This window comes from Castor canadensis, chromosome 11, assembly GCF_047511655.1.
Source record: "Castor canadensis chromosome 11, mCasCan1.hap1v2, whole genome shotgun sequence".
Classification (NCBI taxonomy): domain Eukaryota; kingdom Metazoa; phylum Chordata; class Mammalia; order Rodentia; family Castoridae; genus Castor; species Castor canadensis.
Window position 1 is genome coordinate 81187702 of NC_133396.1, and position 22794 is coordinate 81210495.

Consider the following 22794-nt stretch of genomic DNA (forward strand, 5'->3'; position numbering starts at 1 on the left):
ATAGTTTTTACATCTGTTCAAACTTAATTTGTGGCTTAACACACAGTATATGTTGGAAAATGTTCTATGTGCACTTGAGAAAAATGTATATGCTATTGTATGCGGAACTGAAAGCTATCCACAGAAACCTTGGTTTATTGTGCTGATTCCTCTGTTTCCTTGAAAATTTTCTATCTTGTTATTCTCTTCATTATTAAGAGTAGGTATTGGAGTCTCCAACTATTATTGTGTATTTGCTTACTTCTCCATTCAATTCTATCAGTTTTTGCCTCAAATATTTATTTTATTTTTTTATTACTCATATGTGCATACAATACTTGGGTCATTTCTCCCCTCTGCCCCAACACCCTCCCTTACCACCTACCTCACCCCCTCCCTCTCCCCCCCAACCCGTCGATACCTGGCAGAAACTATTTTGCCCTTATCTCTAATTTTGTTGGAGAGAGAGTATAAGCAATAAGAGGAAGGAACAAGGGTATTTGCTAGTTGAGATAAGGATAGCTATACAGGGAGTTGACTCACATTAATTTCCTGTGCGTGTGTGTTACCTTCTAAATTAATTCTTCTTGATCTAACCTTTTGTCTAGTTCCTGGTCCCCTTCTCCTATTGGCCTCAGTTGCTTTTAAGGTATCTGCTTTAGTTTCTCTGCATTGAGGGCAACAAATGCTAGCTAATTTTTTAGGTGTCTTACCTATCCTCACACCTCCTTTGTGTGCTCTCGCTTTTATCTTGTGATCAAAGTCCAATCCCCTTGTTGTGTTTGCCCTTGATCTAATGTCCGCATATGAGGGAGAACATATGATTTTTGGTCTTTTGGGCCAGGCTAACCTCACTCAAAATGATGTTCTCCAATTCCATCCATTTACCAGTGAATGATAACATTTCATTTTTCTTCATGGCTGCATAAAATTCCATTGTGTATAAATACCACATTTTTTTGATCTATTTGTCAGTAGTGGGGCATCTTGGCTGTTTCCATAACTTGGCTATTGTGAATAGTGATGCAATAAACATGGGTGTGCAGGTGCCTCTGGAGTAACCTGTGTCACAGTCTTTTGGGTATATCCCCAAGAGTGGGATTGCTGGATCATATGGTAGATCAATGTTTAGCTTTTAAAGTAGCCTCCAGATTTTTTTCCAGAGTGGTTGTACCAGTTTACATTCCCACCAACAGTGTAAGAGGGTTCCTTTTTTCCCTGCATCCTCACCAACACCTGTTGTTCAAGGTGTTGCTAATGATGGCTATTCTAACAGGGGTGAGGTGGAATCTTAGTGTGGTTTTAATTTGAATTTCCTTTATTGCTAGAGATGGTGAGCATTTTTTCATGTGTTTTTTGGCCATTTGAATTTCTTCTTTTGAGAAAGTTCTGTTTAGTTCACTTGCCCATTTCTTTATTGGTTCATTAGTTTTGGGAGAATTTAGTTTTTTAAGTTCCCTGTATATTCTGGTTATCAGTCCTTTGTCTGATGTGTAGCTGGCAAATATTTTCTCCTACTCTGTGGGTCTTCTCTTCAGTTTAGAGACCATTTCTTTTGTTGAGCAGAAGCTTTTTAGTTTTATGAAGTCCCATTTATCTATGCTATCTCTTAGTTGCTGTGCTGCTGGGGTTCCATTGAAAAAGTTCTTACCTATACCTACTAATTCCGGAGTATTTCCTACTCTTTCCTGTATCAACTTTAGAGTTTGTGGTCTGATATTAAGATCCTTGATCCATTTTGAGTTAATATTGGTATAGGGTGATATACATGGATCTAGTTTCAGTTTTTTGCAGACTGCTAACCAGTTTTCCCAGCAGTTTTTGTTGAAGAGGCTGCCTTTTCTCCATTTTTAGCGCCTTTGTCAAAGACAAGTTGGTTATAGTTGTGTGGCTTCATATTTGGGTCCTTTATTCTGTTCCACTGGTCTTCATGTCTGTTTTTATGCCAGTACCATGCTGTTTTATTGTTATTGCTTTGTAATATAGTTTAAAGTCAGGTATTGTGATGCCTCCAGCATTGTTCTTTTGACTGAGTATTGCCTTGGCTATTCGTGGCCTCTTGTGTTTCCATATAAATTTCACTGTAGATTTTTCAATCTCTTTAATGAATGTCATTGGAATTTTGATGGGAATTGCGTTAAACATGTAGATTACTTTGGGGAGTATAGACATTTTTACTATGTTGATTCTATCAATCCATGAGCATGGGAGATCTCTCCACTTTCTATAGTCTTCCTCAATCTCTTTCTTCAGAAGTGTATAGTTTTCCTTTTAGAGTCTTTCACATCTTTTGTTAGGTTTACACCTAGGTATTTGCTTTTTTTTGAGGCTATTGTAAATGGAATTGTTTTCATATATTCTTTTTCAGTTTGTTCATTATTAGTGTACAGAAATGCTAATGATTTTTCTATGTTGATTTTATATCCTGCTACCTTGCTGTAGCTATTGATGATGTCTAGAAGCTTCTGAGTAGAGTTTTTTGGGTCTTTAAGGTATAGGATCATGTCGTCTGCAAATAGGGATATTTTGACAGTTTCTTTACCTATTTGTATTCCTTTTATTCCTTCTTCTTGCTTAATTGTTCTGGCTAGGAATTCCAGTACTATGTTGAATAGGAGTGGAGATAGTGGGCATCCTTGTCTGGTTCCTGATTTTAGAGGGAATGGTTTCAGTTTTTCTCCGTTAAGTATAATGCTGGCTGTAGGTTTGTCATATATAGCTTTTATAATGTTGAGGTACTTTCCTTCTATTCCTAGTTTTCTTAGAGCTTTTATCATGAAATGATGTTGGATCTTATCAAAGGCTTTTTCTGCATCTATTGAGATGGTCAAATGGTTTTTTTCTTTGCTTCTGTTAATGTGGTTTATTACATTTATTGATTTTCGTATGTTGAACCACCCCTGCATTCCTGGGATGAAAACTTCTTGGTCGTGGTGAATAATCTTTTTGATGTGTTGATGAATTTGGTTTGCCATTATTTTGTTGAGGATTTTTGCATCATGTTCATTAAGGAGATTGGCCTATAGTTCTCCTTTTTGGAGGTGTCTTTGCCTGGTTTTGGGATAAGTGTAATACTGGCTTCATAAAATGTATTAGGCAGTTTTCCTTCCCTTTCTATTTGGTGGGACAGTTTAAGGAGGGTTGGTATCAGTTCTTCTTTAAAGGTCTGATAGAATTCAGCAGAGAATCGACTTTTCTTTTCGGGGAGACTCTTGATTGCTGTTTCAATTTCATTTTTTGTTATAGATCTAGTCAGGTGATTAATATCCTCTTGGTTCAGTTTTGGATGATCATATATATCTAGAAATCTGCCCATTTCTTTAAGAGTTTCAAATTTATTTGAATATAGGTTCTTGAAGTAGTCTCTGATGATTTCCTGGACTTCCATGGTATTTGTTGTTATCTCCCCTTTTGCATTCCTGAGTCTACTAATTTGGGTTTTTTCTCTCCTCATTTTAGTCAGGTTTGCCAGGGGTCTGTCAATCTTGTTTATTTTTTCAAAGAACCAACTTTTTGTTTCATTAATTCTTTGTATGGTTTTTTTGGTTTCTATTTCATTGATTTCAGCTCTTATTTTTATTATTTCTCTCCTTCTATTTGTTTTGGGATTTGCTTGCTCTTGTTTTTCTAGGAGTTTGAGATGTATCATTAGGTCATTGATTTCGGATCTTTCAGTCTTTTTAATATATGCACTCATGGCTATAAACTTTCCTCTCAAGACTGCCTTTGCTGTGTCCCATAGATTCCGGTAGGTTGTGTTTTCATTTTCATTGACTTCCAGGAACTTTTAAATTTCCTCTTTTATTTCATCAATGACCCATGGTTCATTAAGTAATGAGTTATTCAGTTTCCAGCTGTTTGTATGTTTTTTGTCTTTACTTTTGTTGTTGAGTTCTACTTTTACTGCATTGTGATCAGATAGAATGCACGGTATAATTTCTATTTTCTTATATTTGCTGAGGCTTGCTTTGTGCCCTAGGATATGATCTATTTTGGAGAAGGCTCCATGGGCTGCTGAGAAGAATGTATATTGTGTAGAAGTTGGATGAAATGTTCTGTAGACATCTACTAGGTCCACTTGATCTATTGTATATTTTAGATCTTGAATTTCTTTATTGATTTTTTGTTTGGATGATTTATCTATTCATGATAATGGGGTGTTAAAGTCTCCCACAACCACTGTGTTGGAGTTAATATATGCTTTTAGGTCTTTCAGGGTATGTTTGATGAAATTGGGTGCGTTGACATTGGGGGCATACAGATTGATGATTATTATTTCCTTTTGGTCTATTTCCCCTTTTATTAGTATGGAATGTCCTTCTTTATCTCATTTGATCAATGTAGGTTTGAAGTCTACTTTGTCAGAGATAAGTATTGCTACTCCTGCTTGTTTTCGGGGGCCATTGGGTTGGTAAATCTTCTTCTAGCCTTTCATCCTAAGCCTATGCTTATTTCTGTCGGTGAGATGGGTCTCCTGTAAGCAACAAATTGTTGGATCTTCCTTTTTAATCCATTTTGTCAAGCGGTGCCTTTTGATGGGGGAATTAAGTCCATTAACATTAAGTGTTAGTACTGATAGGTATGTGGTGATTCCTGTCATTTAGTTATCTTAGTTGTTTGAAGGTTTGATTGTGTGTACCTAAGTTGAAGTTACTCTCTACTTTCTTGCTTTTTCTTTTCCTGTAGTTTGGTGCTGCCTGCCCTTTCATGGTTATGTTGGGTTTCACTTTCTGTGTGCAGAATCCTTTGAAGAATTTTTTGTAGTGGTGGCTTTGTGGTCACATATTGTTTTAGTTTCTGCTTATCATGGGAGACTTTTATTGCTCCATCTATTTTGAATGACAGTTTTGCTGGGTAGACTATCCTGCGGTTGAAGTTATTTTCATCCAGTGCCTGGAAGATCTCTCCCCAATCTCTTCTTGCTTTTAATGTTTCTGTTGAGAAGTCTGCTGTGATTTTGATGGGTTTACCTTTGTATGTTATTTGTTTTTTCTCTCTGACAGAGAGAAAAACTTGTTATTTTAATGATGATATGTTGTAGGGTAGTTCTATTTTGATCTGGTCTGTTTGGTGTTCTGGAGGCCTCTTGCATCTGTATGGGAACATCTTTCTCTAGATTTGGGAAATTTTCTGTTATTATTTTGTTGAATGTATTATGCATTCCCTTTGTTTGCACCTCTTCTTCTTCAATCCCCATGATCTCAGGTTTGGTCTTTTGATGGAGTCAGTGAGTTCTTGCATTTTCTTTTAACAGGTCTTGAGTTGTTTAATTAATAGTTCTTTGGTTTTTCCTTTAATTACCATTTCATCTTCGAGTTCTGAGATTCTGTCTTCTGTTTGTTCTATTCTGCTGGATTGGCCTTCTGATTTGTTTTGCAATTCTGTTTTGTTCTTTTTTCTGAGATTTTCCATATCCTGTGTCATTTTCTCTTTAATGTTGTCTATTTTTGTCCTGAGTTCACTTATCTCTTTATTAATCATGTTCTTTGTTTCACTTTGGTGTTTATACAGTGCTTCTATTGTTTCCTTTATTTCTTCTTTTGCTTTTTCAAATTCTCTATTTTTGTTGTCTTGGAATTTCTTGAGTGTCTCCTGTACATTTTGGTTGATCATATCCAGTATCATCTCTATAAAATTCTCATTGAGTACCTGTAATATTTCTTCTTTTAGATTATTCTTGTGGGCTTCATTGGATTCTTTGGCATAGTTTATCTTCATTTTGTTTGAGTCTGGATCTGAGTATCTATTTTCTTCATTTCCCTCTGGTTCCTGTACTAATTTTTTGCTGTGGGGAAACTGCTTTCCCTGTTTTTTCTGTCTTCCCGTCATTGCCCTTGCTGTTGTTATTGTCCCCTGTGTGTGTGCAATTAAGTATTTTCTGGCTTGTAGTAATAGCACTAGTGATATTTAGAATGGAAGGGTGAGAGGAGGTGGAAAGCAAAGAAGTTAAAGGAAAAGGGAAAAACAAATAAACTAGTAGAAAAAAAAACAAAACAAAGAGACAAACAAAAAAGGTTTCAAAGATATAAACAGGGAGAGACAGTGTACTATTCAACCATAAGCTGAAAAGGCATTAGAGAGACAGAGAGAGGATTGAAAATAAAAAATAAAATATATATATATATAAAAATAAAAATAAAAAAAGTAAAAAATAAAAAAAACCCCAAGTTCAAATGCAATTTTGGTGTTCGTTCCTCAGCCTCAAATCCTGGAGATGGTGCCCAGATGTTGTTCTGTAGTTGTCTCATCAAAGGAGAAACATAAAATAGAACAAAACTACACAAAATAAACAAACAAACAAAAACTTCACAAAGTGTCCCAAGTTCAAATGCAATGCAGTTTCAGTAAGTTTTTCAGCATGCAGGTGTAATTCGGTTGTTCTCTCATCAAAGGGAGGGAGAAAGAAAAAAAAAAGTCTGGAGACAGTTCTGTGAATGGTATCTGAGGCTATGGCTCACCTGCCCGCTGCTGTCAGCCTGCTGTTGCTGGCGGCTTTATTTATGCAGATCTCTGGGGTGAGCTTAGCACTCACCTGGCCCCACAGGCTTTGTTCACTCAGAGTTCTCCTGTGTGTGAGCCTCTGCTACAGGCTTTCCCCTTTCCAAGCACACTGGGGGAGGTGACACCGCATGTTTATTTACAGCTCTGGCCAGCATGTTTATTTACAGCTCACGTGGGAAGTGGGTCTTCCCCCCTCTCCTGTGGAGTTTTCCTCCCTCCACCACTTTTACAAGCTTTCCCGCTCCTGGTTGCTGGGCATGTGCAGCCACTCCTGCCTTCTCTGGCCCAGCTTGTTTATACAGTTCTGTGAGGGATTCCCCTCCCCCTCTCTTCGGTGCTCAGGGCGCCCCACCCTCTTTGTCACGTGTCTTTATTGTTGTTATTGCTTATTACTCAGTCTCTCTTTTTTTCTCTGGATGGGTGTCAGTCTGTCCAGGGGGCTATGCTGATCTGGTCCAGGGATGTCTGTGGGAGTACCGTGTACCGCTTAGCTCACTTTGTGGTCTGTGTCTTCCCAAGCCATCTGGACACTGGTGTCTGGTGGCCCGGGGGCTCTCCTGGTTTCTCTATTTAATGTGAAGTGGAGATGCTATGCGTAGGCTGGAGGTGTGGAGGAGTCAGTTTTGCCTCTTCTTGGTGGTTTTGTCTGTAAGATGTATATCCAGCATCTCTCCAAGATTTTACTTTAGGAGGCACGCTTTCTGCTTCCTCCCTCTAGCCACCATCTTTTGCCTCAAATATTTTGATGGTCTGTCAGTAGGTATGTGGAAATTTATCATTATTATTTCTTCTTGCTGTATTGAACCTTGCATTGATATGTCATCTCCTCCTTTGTCTCTCTGTTTTTTAATTTAAAGTCTGTTTTTTGTCTGATAATATTATAGTCACCCCTGCTCTTTTTTGGCTACTATTTGCATGAAGTATCTTGTTCCATTCATTCACTTTCAATCCATTTGTGTCTTTGGATTTAAAATAATTCTCTTAAGGCCTGTAACTGGAGTGGTTTTGTTGGTGGTGGTGTTGGGTGTTACTTGTTGTTGGTGTTGGGTTTTGTTCACTCTACCATTTGAGCCATGCTTTCAGTTCAAATGGGGTTTTAATTTAAAATATATGCTAATGCAAATGAAAAGAAGAAAACCATAATGATTTCAATAGTTGTCTTTGTAAGAATTGTAGTACTAGACATAAATCAGGGGAAAACATATGCTTAAAAACCTTGTACTTTAAAAAAGTGTTTTTAAAGACAATTTCTTATTAACTTCCATGATCACTGTTGGTTATCTTTGCCAATGGGTTGAAGCAGTGGCAAGGATAAACTGTAGTTGCATCTACTGATATTATCAACACACATTCTTGTCTTCTGCAAGTGGTCATTTTTAAGGCTGTTGCTCACTCTGTCACTGTTGCTCAGTTACAGCACATCTGGGACTTTTTCTGGAAATGCCTTCTGAGTTGGGAGTTCATTATTTTCAATATATCTTATTTTAGGAAAATTTCTCTTAGAGCAATTTGATTTTTAAATTGTTGTTGTTAAATGGTGCTGTAGTTTGAATGCATCCCCCAATGCTGGTGTGTCATAAACCTCATCTTCAGTACAACAGAACCGGGCGATGGGGCTAAGGGGAGGTGTTTAGGTCCTGGTGTTTAGTAATTGTGGGGTGCATTCCGATGAAAAGTGAGTTCAGCCTCCACTTGCCCTCTTGAGTTTTCTTTTCCTCTGTCATAAGATAAGAAAGCAAGATGCTGCCACTTGATGCAGGCAGGCTTTGTTTTAATGCACTTTGCTTTATTGTGCTTTTCAGATAGTGTGTTATTTAAAAATTGAAGTTTTGTGGCAGCCCAGTGTGGACCAAGTATATCAGTGTTGTTTTTCCAACAGCTCAATAATAGCAATTTTTAGCAATACATTATTTTTTAACAGGTTATGTACTTTTTTTTAGCTATAATGCTATTAAACACCCAATAGACTACCAACATATGACAAACAAAATTAATATGCAATGGGAAACCAAAGACTTCATGTGACTCATTTTATTGCAATATTTTCTTTATTGCTATGATATGGAGCCAAACCTGCAATATCTCTTATGCATGGATGTATTGGACTTCCCAGCCTTACATAACTATGATAAATAAATTTATTTTTTAAATAAATTTTTTAAAACAAATAAAATGATTCTCTTGTAGACAGTATATAGTTTGGTCTTCCTTGTAAATCCATTCCACCAACCTCTGTCCTTAGATTAAAGAATTTAATTTACTTTAAATTAATTGCTATTAAGGAGGGAATTTTGTTATTTTGTTACTTGTTTTCCATATGCCTTACAGCTTTTTTATTTCTAATTTCATGCATTATCATCTTCCTTTCTGTTTATTTTTGTAATGAAACAAATTCCTTCCTCATTTCCTTTTCTGTGTATCCTATAGCTATTTTCTTTGCAGTTAGCATGAGAATTACATTTAAGATTGTAAATCCATAGCATTCTAATTTGAATTTATAGAAGCTCAACTTCAGTAACATAAAAAAACTCCATCTCTACCTCTTTGGTTGTTGAGATCACACAATTACCTCTTTATTCATTGTGTGCCCCCAAACACAAACTAATAATTTAGTGGCATGCGTTAGTCTCTTAAGTTATGTAGAAAACTAAATGTAATGTGGAGTTATAATCCAAAGTTACAATACTGGCTTCTAGACAGATAATTGTTCTTTTAAAAATGTATTATCATTCAAAAAGAAAGGTGCAATTATAAGCCATTGTTATAATAATACTAGGTTTTATAATTGTCTGCTTGTTTATCTTTATTGAGATCTTTACTTTTTTGTATGGATTCAGTTTATTGTCTAGTGTCCTTTCATTTCACTCTGTAGAACTTTCTTTAACATTTCTTAAAAGTCATCTCCCTTAGCTTTTACTTTTCTGGGAATGTCTCACTTTTGAAGGATAGTTTTACTGGCTATAGAATTCCTGGATAACTGTATTTTTCTTTTAGGAATTTAAATTTATAAGCCTACTGCCTTCTGAACTCCAAAGTTTATGATTATAAACCTGCTAATAATCTTATGAGGAACACTTCTAAGTGACAAGTTGCTTCTCTCTTATATTTTCAAGATTCTTTGTCTTTGTCTTTCACAAGTTTCATTATAATGCATCCTATTGCAAGTCAGCTGAGTTCATTTTCCTTGCAGTTAACTGGCTTCTTCTTCCTGGATGTTTATATTCATGTTTTTTCATCAAATTTGGGAAGTTTTCAGTCATTATTTCTTTAACTATTATCTCTATGTTAGTTAGCTTTTTTGTCACTATGACAAATCTCTGAGACAAACCAGTTAAGAAGAAAGATTTGCTTTGGCTTCTGGTTTCAGCCCATGGTTGTTTGGCTCCATTGTTGTGGGTGTGAAGTGGGGCTGAGCACCACGCTGGCCATGTGAGGGAGGAAATCATCTCACCTCATGGAGGACAGGAAATAAAACACAGCAAGAGGGTGCCGGGGACAAGGTGCATCTTTCCAGGGATGCCCCCAGTGACCTCCTCTTCCTCCAACTGGATCCCACCACCTACTTTCTACCACCTCCCAATATGTCATCATATTATGAATCCATCAAAGGATTCATCCATTTGATTAGGTCAAAGCCCTTGGGATCCAGTCACCTCTCAGTAGACTACCAGCTAAGGACCACGCCTTCAACACAGGCGCCTTTGGGGGATGTCTCACTGCCCTTTTTTCTCTCCTCCCCTTGAGCACCATCAATACATGTGTCATTTTACTTGATTGTGTCTCACAGGTCCCTTGGACTCTGTTCACTTTTTTTTAAATCTTTTTTCTTTCTATTCCTCAGACTTGATAATTTCCCCTTCAGGTTTGTTGATTCTCTCTTCAGCTTGCTTTGAATTCCCCTAGTGATTTTTTTTCATTTCTACTTTTGTAATTTCTAATTCTAGAATTTCCTTTTGGATTCTTTTTTAGGTTTCCCATCTTTTCATTGATATTTTCATTTTGTTTAAATAATGTTTTCTCTACTTTTCTACATTGTTCTTTACTTCTTGGAGTATCTTGAAGACAATTGCTTTAAGGTCTTTGTATAGTAGATCTGCCTTGATGTCTTTTTCAGGGACTGTTTCTTTGGATTTAATTTTTTCCTTTCCTGTTTCTTTGCATGTGTTATGACTTCCATTAAAAATTATACATTTGAATATAATAATGTGGCAATTTTGGAAATCAGATTCTTGCACTTACATATAAATTTCTTTTTTGGTTTTTGTTATTCATTTTGTTTATTTTTAAAAAAATTTCTGTAGGCTATCTCTATTATAAGAATCAACTTGAAATATAAACTTGATTCTCCTCAGGTCTTTTCTGAGCTTGTGGTTTTCCTTAGGTATGGGCAGCAACTGTCTAATTTTCCATATATGCAATTACTTTTGGAAGTTCTAGTCTTTTTATCTCTGTTTTGAAAATGGGGAAAAAGTGGAAAATAAAGAAGGGAAGGCTGAAAAACCTTTAAATCCCCAGGAAATCACTTGAGGCAGAGGAAAAGGGGCTTAATGGCAATGGGGAGGTATAACAAAAATGGCTGCCCACCTCTTCATCTGAATCTCTGTGATCAGAAGCAATAACCAGTGGTCAGAGTCCAGATTCCCAATGTTTGGAAGGCAAGATATTCTTTGATTACCCTGACAAGCACAAGGTGTATGTAAGTTGCTCTGGAGTTGTGTCATGGGACTGGGGTTGGAGGATAGGTGGCTGCTGCTGTGCTAAGAGCTGAAATTGAATGAAAACAACTACAATTTACTGTCTCATCCTTCTCTCAAGGGTTGCAAACTTCAATACACCCAGATCCTCCAAACGGTTATATCACATGGATTATGCCATATGTTATCTAGCTATAGAAACAAATTCTTAGTGTTTCCTACTCTTCTGTTTTACTAGAATCCTTGCTTTCTTCCAAAAATTATGTTATAAAAGACTCTCTCTGGCTATTGTAAGCAGATCAGGAGTAGAAGGAGACTAATTAGAGATAACTTCAGTACCCAGGTAAGAAATGATGGTGGTTCACATCAAATGGAAGTAATGAAAGTAGTGAGATTTGTTTGATTCTAGATATATGTCAGGTAGTTCTACCATACTTCATACTCACCATTAACCCCATAATTTCTGGGTATAAGATAAAGTACCTAGTCTGCCTGATTTCTGCTTATTGCTTCAGGTACCAAATTTTATGCTAAGAGTTCATGTATTGCTGGGTGAAACATGGGCTGAGTTAGCCACATATCAACAAACACAGCTAGTATTTGTATCTCACCTAGGACTGAGAGTCATGGAATCATTAATTAACATGTTTATTTCTACACACACACACACACACACCCACACACACACTCACACACACTCACACACACACACTTACCTCCTTCTGGCGACTTAATGAAACTGATGAGTTCCTGACAGAGAATATACTGGAAACACAAATTTGTTTTACAGAAGAAGGGTAACCGGTATTTTTCCAACCAGGTCAATAATCCTTTGTACTTGGCAATCTAGAGTTCAAACCAAATAACAAAAGAAAAATAAGTGGTACTGAACTGGTAAGAAATGAAACAGCTTAACCTCACACTTGCAATATCTGGCTGGAAGGAGATGTGTGTTGATTAAAAAAATAGTATCTAAGGGGAGCAGACACTTTAGCTGAAGTTCCCAAAAAAGTGAATGGATTAATGGAAATAAAAGGCTTGATCTTCAAAACAGCAACAGTAACCACAACATGAGTGTGTGCATGCATACACACACACACACACACACACACACACACACACACACACACACACCATCATTTAGAGTACAGGATAGATCCCTGAGGGACCAAGCCACCAAAGAAGAGAGGGAAAAAAATTAAAAAATTAAGTTTCATAGTTATCTTAGGGAAACCGAATGTAAGAAGTGGAGTCAGGGGTCTAGAGGTGTGGCTGAAGTGGTAGAGCACCTGCTTGGCAAGTGCACGTCCCTCTGTTCAATCCCAGTAAACCCTTCTACCCTCCCACCCACCACCCAAAAAAATAAGTGGAGTAAGGTATCTCTTCTTAGCTCTCTAGAACTCAGGTAAAAACAAAACTATATCATGAGCAGGTCATAGAGTAATCTTTCCAACCTCACATACAGGGAAAAGAAATGTGTAAAGAGAAAATATTTTAAAGATATACCTCTGGAGGAGAACAGTCAAGTGGTCATCAGGAATTTCACAGCGGCATCTTAACCTTGATCTCCATGTAGGGTAGTTTATACCTGACTACAACTACGTAGCCCTATCCCACACCCATGGCAGACAATATCAATCCATTCTCAGAATCTTCCCTGTTCAGATGTGACCTCAAAGGTCTTAGCATAGCACCAACTACCCAACAATCACGGCAGACATGAGAGATGAATTCCATTAGCTAACTATGGATGAGAGTATAAGGAAAGGGTTCACCAGCAATTGCTTGCCTGAGGTAAAAATGTAAAATGTCTACCTGGCTTGATGTTGTTTGTTTTACTTACCTGCCTTATGGTTTCTTCCAAAATTACCCTCTGGGATCCTGTTTTGTCTTCCTTTCCCAACTCATGTTTCAAATACAATCCCCTCTTCTTCCACCCCCAGACCCTTTGCCAATCAAGAATCTTCTCACCAAGTCATAAGGTATTTCTGGCCACAAGGTCCATTGTGAATTTTCAACAGTATAAAATGGTGTCTGGCCAAAAACCTGCAAAAGAAAGGCAACAACTAAGGAGGAATAGCATCTCTTCATACACAAGGCACAGATCATCTGCAGCACAGACAGAGAAAGCCCTACTGCTTTCCTGTTTTGAGGGGCATTGATTCTTAAATTTATTCCACCTAATCAACATGCTCTGCACAAGTAAAAAAATACTCTGAATGAATTGAGGTGCAACATTCATTTCTGGCTATACCCTACCTAGACCTGGGAGCCATCTTGCTTGTGTGCAAAGGCAAAGACCCTTAATATTAGAACATATTGATTTTGTGGGTTGCATTATTCACTTTTGCCATAGACTTAGAGAATTAAAGGAAAGGTCTAAAGCCTTTTTTTTTTAAGAGAAATAGCTTTAGATTTACCTAAACTTTTGAACTAGAGAAAGTAGAGAGATGACTGAACCTATGGGAACTGGGGTTACAAATTACATGTGGAGGCTTTAACAGGTAATTGTAGGCTATCATCCTCTTTTGTCATCAATAAGAGAGTATCACCTAGGAATGAGTTTTGAACCTCTTAACCTTGTTGGAGCAAGTGAAATCTTTGCTGGAAGTAGTTTTTAGCATGTATTCTTTTAGCATTGTTTTGTGTTCTAAAAGCATTAATTCCAAGCACAGATTCAGGAAAATGGGCCTGCGCAATAAGCCACCTCCAGGAAGCTGGATGTATTTGGGGCTTGACCTGTCTCCTCATACTCCCAATCATGTCTTTTCCCCAAGGAATACACATCTTGTCAGTTTTTTCCCATGAGTATCTTTTCTTGACCACATGTAAAAATAAAGTCACTTTCTGTTCTCCACTTTTCTCAACCCCAGGTTTTCTTCTGTGCATTAGGCTAAGGTTTTGATGCTTCCTCTAACCTCTTTAGCTATGGCTTAGGGTGGCTCTTCAAAACCTGTGCTCTCTCATTCTCACAAACAGCCTTGGGAAATACAGATCTCTATACTAAATCCCAAAATGAGATTTAAAGAAGAAAAGAATTGGAGAATTCACACTTATTGACTCACTGATGTGATACAACCTGGAATTTCTAAGTTCCAAATAAGTAAAGTTTGCTTTACAAAAAAAAAAAAAAAAGACACCACGCTGGTATCAGCTTTTTCTGACTCTTCCAGGTAGGAGTGGCCTTTCCCTCCTATGTAACTGCCTGCTGGAAATTTCTGTCATGTCATCCATACCTTAAATACCAGTCTCTCATATTAGATTGGGAAATCCTTGAGGACAGAGATTATGTCATTAACACATGCATCCCCAAAACTAAGCCCAGTGGCTGGTACAAAGTAACCACCCAATAACTATTTGTGAGATAGTATATTTTCCCTCTTCCTGAATTTTCACATTTTAATAGGCACATCTTATGGGAAAGGCTACACTGAGATGAGCCACAATTCATAAAGCATAATTCAAAAAGAAAAAAGTTATGGCCTGCCAGGCATGGTGGTTCACACCTGTAATACCAGCACTCAGGAGGTTGAGGCAGGAGGATAGGAAGTTAGAGACTAGTTTGGGATACATAGTGGGACCCTGTCACAAACAAACCAACAAAAAATATATGGGATTAGCCTAGTTTTAGGTTTAAGAATATTTTTACGTTTGACAATTGTTTTACTTGCATAAATTAAAATAAACAGGTTTGGTTCTAGCCAACAACTCATCAATTGTTACATGCTGTACACTTGGTAAGGGGAGAAGAGCAGAATGAATAATCCTCAGTCCTTATCCTACAGGAATGCACAATCTCACAATCCAGTGGGGAGAGTTGGGGAGGGTATATGCTTACACACGCACACACGCACACACATGCACACACACACAGCACACACATGCACACACGTGCACACACGTGCACACACACGCACACACACATATGCACACGCACACACGCGCACACACACATGCACACGCACACACATGCACACACAACTGCACACGCACACACACGCACACACATGCACACACACACGCACACACACGCACGCACGCACGCACATGCACACACACACACGCACGCACACACATGCACACGCACACACGCACGCACACACACATACTATAAGAGACTTGCAAAGAGTGAAGGCAAACAGTGACTAAGAGAAGTTCTAATCAGGAGGTTGCAATTGTGAGGACTGGCATTCCTTAAGAATAGAATTTAAGTGGAAATTTGAAGAATGGTGAAGGCTTTGGTAAGTGGAACTATGGGGAAGGCATTCCACGTAGAAAGCAAAGAGCTTAAGGGAGTTTGCAGGTGGGGGAAGGCAGAGGTACTGAGTAAGGGTGGATGTGAGGTCACTACAGCACTGGTGTCAGCAGATGGTGTGCTGGGAACAGGTAAAGGCAGTTAAAGAGCCTGGGAATTTTGGATTTGTTTACACTGACAGTAAGAAGTTCTGGAGATTCTAGAGGTGGTTCTGGTTCACATTTATTTGCTCAAATTTAAAAAGTTCTTGATTGCACAAGGAATTTAGTAAAACAAAAACAAAAAAACAAAAAGGCACTTTCAGTAAGACTCATTATTAAGCTATTAATAAAATATTAGATTTAAGTCTGAGAATGCTTACCGGGAGAGAAAGAAATGTGTTGAAAAAGTCAGTAAAGACTTCATCCTCTAGAAGAATTATAAGATTTGTAGAACCGATGATTTCTACATGGAGAGAAAAAAGCAAAAACAAAAACCCATGACCAAGATTGTGTTCCAATTGCAAGAATAAAGCAATTAAATAGATCATTCACACAGCCAAAACTCAGCATAATGACGGCTTTTATGGTCATCTAACTCCAATTTCTTTTCCACGTCTCTTAACTATAGGGCGTTCACTGTCTCATGTCTCATTTTAAGAGATAAAATGGTTAGAAAAATTTTTTTCTTACTGTGAACTGCCTTTCTTTACCTTCTTTGTATTTGTGGAAATTCTTCCTTTTGAAGACGGGACTCCCAATGTTAATAAAGACACCCCAGACTTCTGCTAACTTTCAACCTCTCTGGACAGTTCTTCAGCCATTCCTCAATGGACTCCTTTCTACCTGCTCCTCTCTCATCAGCTGAAGTGACATCCAATGAGATGGAGCCATCTCAAGCACCCTAAATGCTTCCCAGGGCAGAGTACAAGAGTACTTTGGCCAATGTTGCATGTAACATCAGTGCAGCCTGAAGTGGAGTTTGTTTTGGGGGCTTTCACGTTATGCTATTAAATCCACTACACTTTATTTAGCCATCTCCTTTCAGAAATCAAGGGCAGTAAATTACATGAATTCTTGTCAAATTTTGCCTGGTTAGTTTGGGCCCAGCATTACAGCCTGGCAAGAACTTTCTTGAATATTGATTTGGTCATGCAAATGTTTATTGCGCCTCTCAGGTTTTATTGTTGTTTTGCTCAAATTATTCAGAGAATATAAATGTTGATCATCATAAAGCCAACAATAAAAGCCCCAGGTGGACTAGTTAACTCCTCTAAGTTTATTCCAATTCACTGTCTATGTTCTTTAGAGCATAGTTTTCAACTATTGAGTAGTAGGCTAATTATTATATCAATGGCCCACCATTTCTCCATCATACCCAAAAGTTATAATGAAAGGCTGAAAATGAACAAGCTAAATAATAAACACCAGGCCTGTCTCTTAGACTTCTCCAGCATCTGATGAAGATAGTGAGATTGTACAAATGTACAATCCCTGAAGTACATTTTTAATAGCACAAGAAAACCAAGCCATGGCCTCCATCACTTCCTGATGACACCAGGTGGTCATTGTCTTTGAATAACAGAAATAGACATAGAAACCCAGACAATAAAATGCTATTGTAAACAGCAGAGCTGGTGTCAGTTTTTGCCTTCATTCCGGAGATACCGTTTTTCTTCCTATCTACTGTAAATTTTCGTGTTGGTTTCCCTTGGATCCCTCACCAGCCCTCTGCTCTTCTTTTCATGAATGTTCCCTGATTTGTTTAATCTATGACACACAGATGATTTTAAAATCTCTGTTTTCAGCCCAGACTTCTCTCTTTGGCTCTAGTTCTGAATATCTAATTAGCTATGAAACATCTCTCCAGGTGCTTTCACCTCCATGGGTTCAACATATCCAGGTTTCCACACATGCAACATGCTTCTTTTCCTGTATTCCCAGTCTCAGTTACATCACTGATTTTCCTGTCTTGCCACCCCCATATGCAATGTTGGGCCATTCCTGTGGTTTCTTCCCTTTCACATATTTCTGGAATCTCTCTCCTCTCCATTTATACACAGTCATTATCTTTTTTCAGGCCCCTATCATCTCCTTCCTAGACTACCGCATCAGTTTCTTAATGGTCTTCCTAGTTCTGGTCCTTTCCCTTTCCAAATGCCCTTTACACAGTGCCACTATAATATGTTGATGTTATTGTTGACACACCTCAAAGACCCCTCCATGTTCTACAAGGTAAACTCCAAACCCCTGAGTATACTATCTGAGGCTTCATCTTCTTTTGCTTTTACCTCCTAGTCTCATCTGCTACTTCACACTATGCTGCCTCCTGTTTCCAAGCCAAAACCAAGGCACTCTGATTCCTGAACCTGCTGTCAGCTTTCACTTCAAACCTCATGTCTATTCCCACATTCCCATTGTCTGGAATGTCCTCTCAACCCCAGCTGGCTTCATAAATGGCTGGTTATCCATCAAGAACTGGCTTATACATAATCATATTGGTGAACCAAGAATGGTAAAATCTAACACAGTGGTAGATTGGTTGCACTGACTCTAGGCTAATTCTGATCCTAAGCAATCAGAGTGGCAGGAAAGTCAGGGCAACATGAGCACCGGTGAGTCTCTACCACAATGGTAGAGTGATTCTGTCTCCACACTGTCCTAGATGTCTTCCTTTACTATAGTTAATATATTTTGCTGCTTTCATCATTGATGTAGGCAGCTTCCTCCATGACTGAGCTCTATGGCAAGAGGGTTTTCATCCTTCCTCCCCTAGGCACAAAAGGGTTTGTACTTTGTCAAGATCTGTCAATGCTGAATGAATTGTTCAAGAGATGATGTTTATAACCTTTTGGATTGGTTGGTTGTCAGTCATTCATACACTCTGACATGGATTTCTTTTTATTTTTTTAATACTGTAAAAATTTAATATTAAAAAAAATCATTGAAAAAAAGGCAAACCTGAAATCAAATGGAAACAATGAATAAATTCTACAACTTTATACAAGGGAAATGAGAGAAAAGTTAAAAAAAGAAAGAAGAAATTCAAGTTAGTTTATTAACTCAGTATTTGACTATGTAAACTTTGTCTTGGGCAGATGGTGTGTGTGTGGGTAGTGAGATTGAAGTAGTGGTGATGAAAATTAGAAATAGATCCTGAACTCTTTTTAGTAGGTTTATTGTAGCAGTGTTGGTGAGACAATTCTGCAACTACTTCCAGTGTGTTATAGGTCTAAGCAAATGGATAAATATGTTGTTGGGAGCCAGGATTCTGTTGGTAGAAGAACAGAGACACAAATATGAGATTGGAACAAGAATAATTCTAGAGGTTTGAACTGGAATTGGAAGAATCAGTGAAGACACAGTTTCTAAGAAGAAAAAAGTGTGTGTGTGTGTATCTTTATGGGCCTATGTATTTTTAATTTTTAGCTATTTATGTACACATGAATATGTATGTATGTATATATATATGCACATTTATATGCATGTGTATGTACATTAGTAGTGAGAACACTTATCACCTAGATCTTTTACATTATTTTATACTTATTAGCATAAATAAATTGTACAAAGGAGTTTCATTATGAAATTTACATATATGCATTTAATGTACTGGGATCAAACTCACCCTGTGCATATTATTTTTTCTTAATTCCCATCACTTTTAACAGTTCTTAGTGGATTTCATTATGCTATTTTCATATAAAGTACTTTGATCACATTTGCCCCCCCATCACCCTTATCTTTCCCTTCCCCTTTCCCACTGGTTCACCCCACCAAATAGTCCCCCTTTCACAATCATGACATGAATTTCTTGATGGATTATGTTATTGAGAGACCATCTGATTGCAGGAAATGGGGCTTGGCAGAAATTTCCTGATTGATTATTTTCCATACGGACACACAGTACTGGTGACAAGGGGCTTGCCTATGATAAAATTGCCATTGGCAAAACAGTCATAATAAGGTACGGGAACAAGGCTCACCACACCCGCCTCTTCCCAATCCTATAGTTTCTTCATTCCTGTGTTACCATTCTCTCCTGTTCTGCCCTCAGACTTCTTAATTATTTAAAAGGCTGATAGTACTCATTCCACACCACAATAGGGTTAACTTAGAAACAAATAAACAATAATCATCAGATGATCCCAAAACCCATGCAGGCCTTTTCCCTAGAGAAGGTAAGACACATAACGGCCTGATGTACATTTGACTTCCTCCCTCTTGACTAAGTTTCTTATGAATGGGGCCTTGTTCTATTCTTAAAGATGTGGTAGTAGAAGGTAAGAAGGAGAAAGAAGGCAACAGACATAAATGACACAAAAGTCACATGTGGTACTCCTATTGATGACTGGGAGAATGAGTGGCTTGCCCTATTTGAGGGCTCAATGCCTTGGAAACCTCCCTTTCAGAGACTCACCAACACTGCTCATGTTGTCGTGCTTTTGCTGCCACTCTGATTGGTTACCAGCAGAAATTAGACTGTAGTCAACAGGAACCCAGTCTTTGTGAACACACAGTGACACCTCTGAGGAGTTCCAGATTCCGTAGGCAGTGGCCTGCTTATTGTTGTGTAGTCCTCAGTCTGGAGAGAAGTCTTTATGTTACCTGATCTCCTGTATCACTTGAATACAGGAGACTCAGCTGTACTTAGTCTATATTTTGTGTGCAGTAACAGTTCCTTTCCATGTGTGTCCAAGATCTCTTCACCACTCCATCCTCTTCTACCACAGGCTGACATTTTCTATGGCTAAATTCAGCTCCTGGGACTAATAAGCAGTATCTCCAGGCTTTTCTGTCCACTTGAATCATCAATCTCAGGACTGGGGGGCATGACTAGGGTGGTAGAGCACCTGCCAAGCAAGCAGGAGGTCCTGAGTTTAAATCCCAATATGGCTGGAGTAGAGGGAGAAAAATCAACCTCCAAATAGCTTGAATTCCCTTTCTTTGAAGTTGTCAAGCAATTTTTTTCCACTAACTCTTTTTTTCTTTTTTCTTTCCTGATAGAAAGTGGATATTAAGATTAAAAGCTACCAAGCCTATAAATCTTAATAATTTAGTGAAGAATGTCTCTTAAACTTGTGAGAAGAAAGTTTTTCCATGTCATGAGAAGACATTTAAAAGAGATTGTTGGGAAACATATATCATGTCTAGAAAACCTGGGAAGTTAGAAGTAATGTTATTAATAATGAATTACCAATAAAAAGTCACATTTGGGTCAGGTGTTGGTGGCTCACGCCTGTAATCCTAGCTACTCAAGAGGCAGAGGTCTGGAGGATTGTGGTTTGAAGCCAGCCCCAGAAAAATAATTCGAGAGACCCTATCTTGGAAAAAACCCATCACAAAAATGGGCTGATGGAATAACTCAAGTGGTAGAGTGGCTGCCTAAAAAGTGTGAGGACCTGAGTTCAAAACTCCAGTGCTACCAAAAAAAATTACATTTGAATGAGTTAGGGATGTAACTCAGTGGTAGAGCACTTGCCTAGCATACGCAAGGACCTGAGTTTGATTTCAGACCCACAAAAAAAGTCATGTTTGAAAAAGTGTTATGATCTTTATGGTAAAGACCAGATACTGCTAACTAAAGTTCTTATAGTAAGAAGAGATTCTTTCATTACTTCTTGATATTTTAATGTGTCCCAATATGGGTCTGCCATATTCTTCAGTATATTACCTCATGCATCATTCAAAGTGGTGCATACATTTTAAGAGAGTTCAGAGTTGGACACTGATGGCTCACACCTGTGACCTTAGCTATTTAGGAGGCTAAGATCAGGAGGATTGTGGTCCAAGACCAACCCAAGCAGAAAGTTAGAGAGACCTTATTGCAACCAATAGGTGGATATGGTGGTACATGACTGTCATCCCAGTGATGGTAGGAAACCAGGCTGGCCTGGGTAAAAAATATCCTACTCCAAAATAACCAGAGAAAATAGGATTGGAGGTATGGCTCAAGCAGTAGAGCCCTGAGTTCAAACCTTAGTACAGTTAAAACAGAAAAGGAAAGAACAAAAAAGGGAAAGAGAGCTCAGGGTAAAGCTCTAGATGTCTATGTTATTGTTTTGTTACTTGGATTATCCCCTCCTTTGGTTAAGTGCTATCACAATCTGACCAAAAGAAAAAGCTATAGTCTCTTCCAAAAATAATGGCATATATAATAGTGGTACATTGTGAGGAGTGGAGTAGGAGAAGCTTACTCGGACATTAGCACAGTTGTACTCAATGTTTGTGGGCTGAGTTTGGCACAGCCCCAGCCACAGAATAAGGCTAGAGTAAGATGAAGAACAGCTGCTTTTCCTAAGATGTTTATCTGTAGGCTGAGATTTGGCACAACCCCAGCCACAGAAGAGAGCAAGAAGGAGAGATGCAGTTCAGCTGCTTTTCCTAAGTTGTTTAACGCAGGTTTCTCCTGTTACAATGTCATGCCCCTCCCTGAAAAGTGCTGCTCCACTTCCTTGTTTACCACTGGATATAAAAGACTCACTGAAGGAGGACGTGAGGCTTTTGGCTTTTTGGATGAAGGGGGGCTTTGGGGTGAAAGGAAGTCTTTTGGTTGAAGGGAAATTGCTGGAGGGAGATTGCTGAAGGGAGAATTGCTGAAGAGGGAAAATAAATTGCTGAAGGGAGGATTGCTGAAGGGAAAAGAATGGCTGAAGGAGAATTGTTAAAGAGGAGTTGACAGAATTGGTTGGCAGCTTGCAAGTGCACTGCCTCTGTTGATTGTCTGCAAGTCTGAGGGACAAAACTTTAAGAAAGTTAGAGAACGTGGGACAGTGCAAGTCTGATGGGGCAGTGCAAGTCTGAGGGCAAAGACTTTAACAGAGATTATGCTAAAGAAAAGCTAAGAGAAAACATGGGACAGAGCAAGTCTAAGAAAAGAGACTTTAAGGAATAGAAAAGAAGACTTTTAGAAGCAAGGTTTTAAGGAGTTGTAAAGGAGTAAGGCCTTAAAGAATAAAGATAGAGAAAAGAAGCTGAGTAAGAAGAGATTAATAGAGATAAGAAGCAATGAGGCTGTTGTGCATCTCTACCTGAGCGCCCAGCACACCTGGCCCCAACTTTCTGCCTGTCTTTCTATCCTGTGTCTTTTCTGTATCTCTCATCACCCCCAGTTAGTTTCAGTAATAACCAGGAGAAAGAAAAAGCTCACTCCAGCGCATGCCACATTCCTTAAGACAAGAATGCTTTCAGACTGGTTTTTAATCAAGTTATGTGAAGCTACTTTGTAGTCTTAACTACTGCTCCACCATTTTCCCCACGCTCTGAGAGGCTGAGTATTGGAGCTATTAACAACCAAAGAGGGGTTATGACACTAACAGGAAAGAAGAGAAGCCAGATCACTAGCTAGAGACTTGACGTACTGGTTGCATTTCTGACCTTTTCAAGA

At 38.3% G+C, this 22794-nt stretch overlaps 1 protein-coding gene across 1 annotated transcript in view; it reads right to left on the reverse strand.

The window, feature by feature from the left end:
• Rgsl1 (regulator of G protein signaling like 1) overlaps positions 1-19840 on the reverse strand; it is a 71677-nt gene extending 51837 nt beyond the window's left edge. Inside the window, exons 1-4 of the mRNA XM_074044780.1 lie at positions 19828-19840; positions 15791-15873; positions 13146-13220; positions 11891-12020 (exon numbers count right to left, since the gene is read on the reverse strand). Of these exons, the coding sequence (XP_073900881.1) occupies positions 11891-12020; positions 13146-13220; positions 15791-15873; positions 19828-19840 (301 nt within the window). The remainder of the gene's footprint in view (positions 1-11890; positions 12021-13145; positions 13221-15790; positions 15874-19827) is intronic.
• Positions 19841-22794: the final 2954 nt, after the last annotated feature.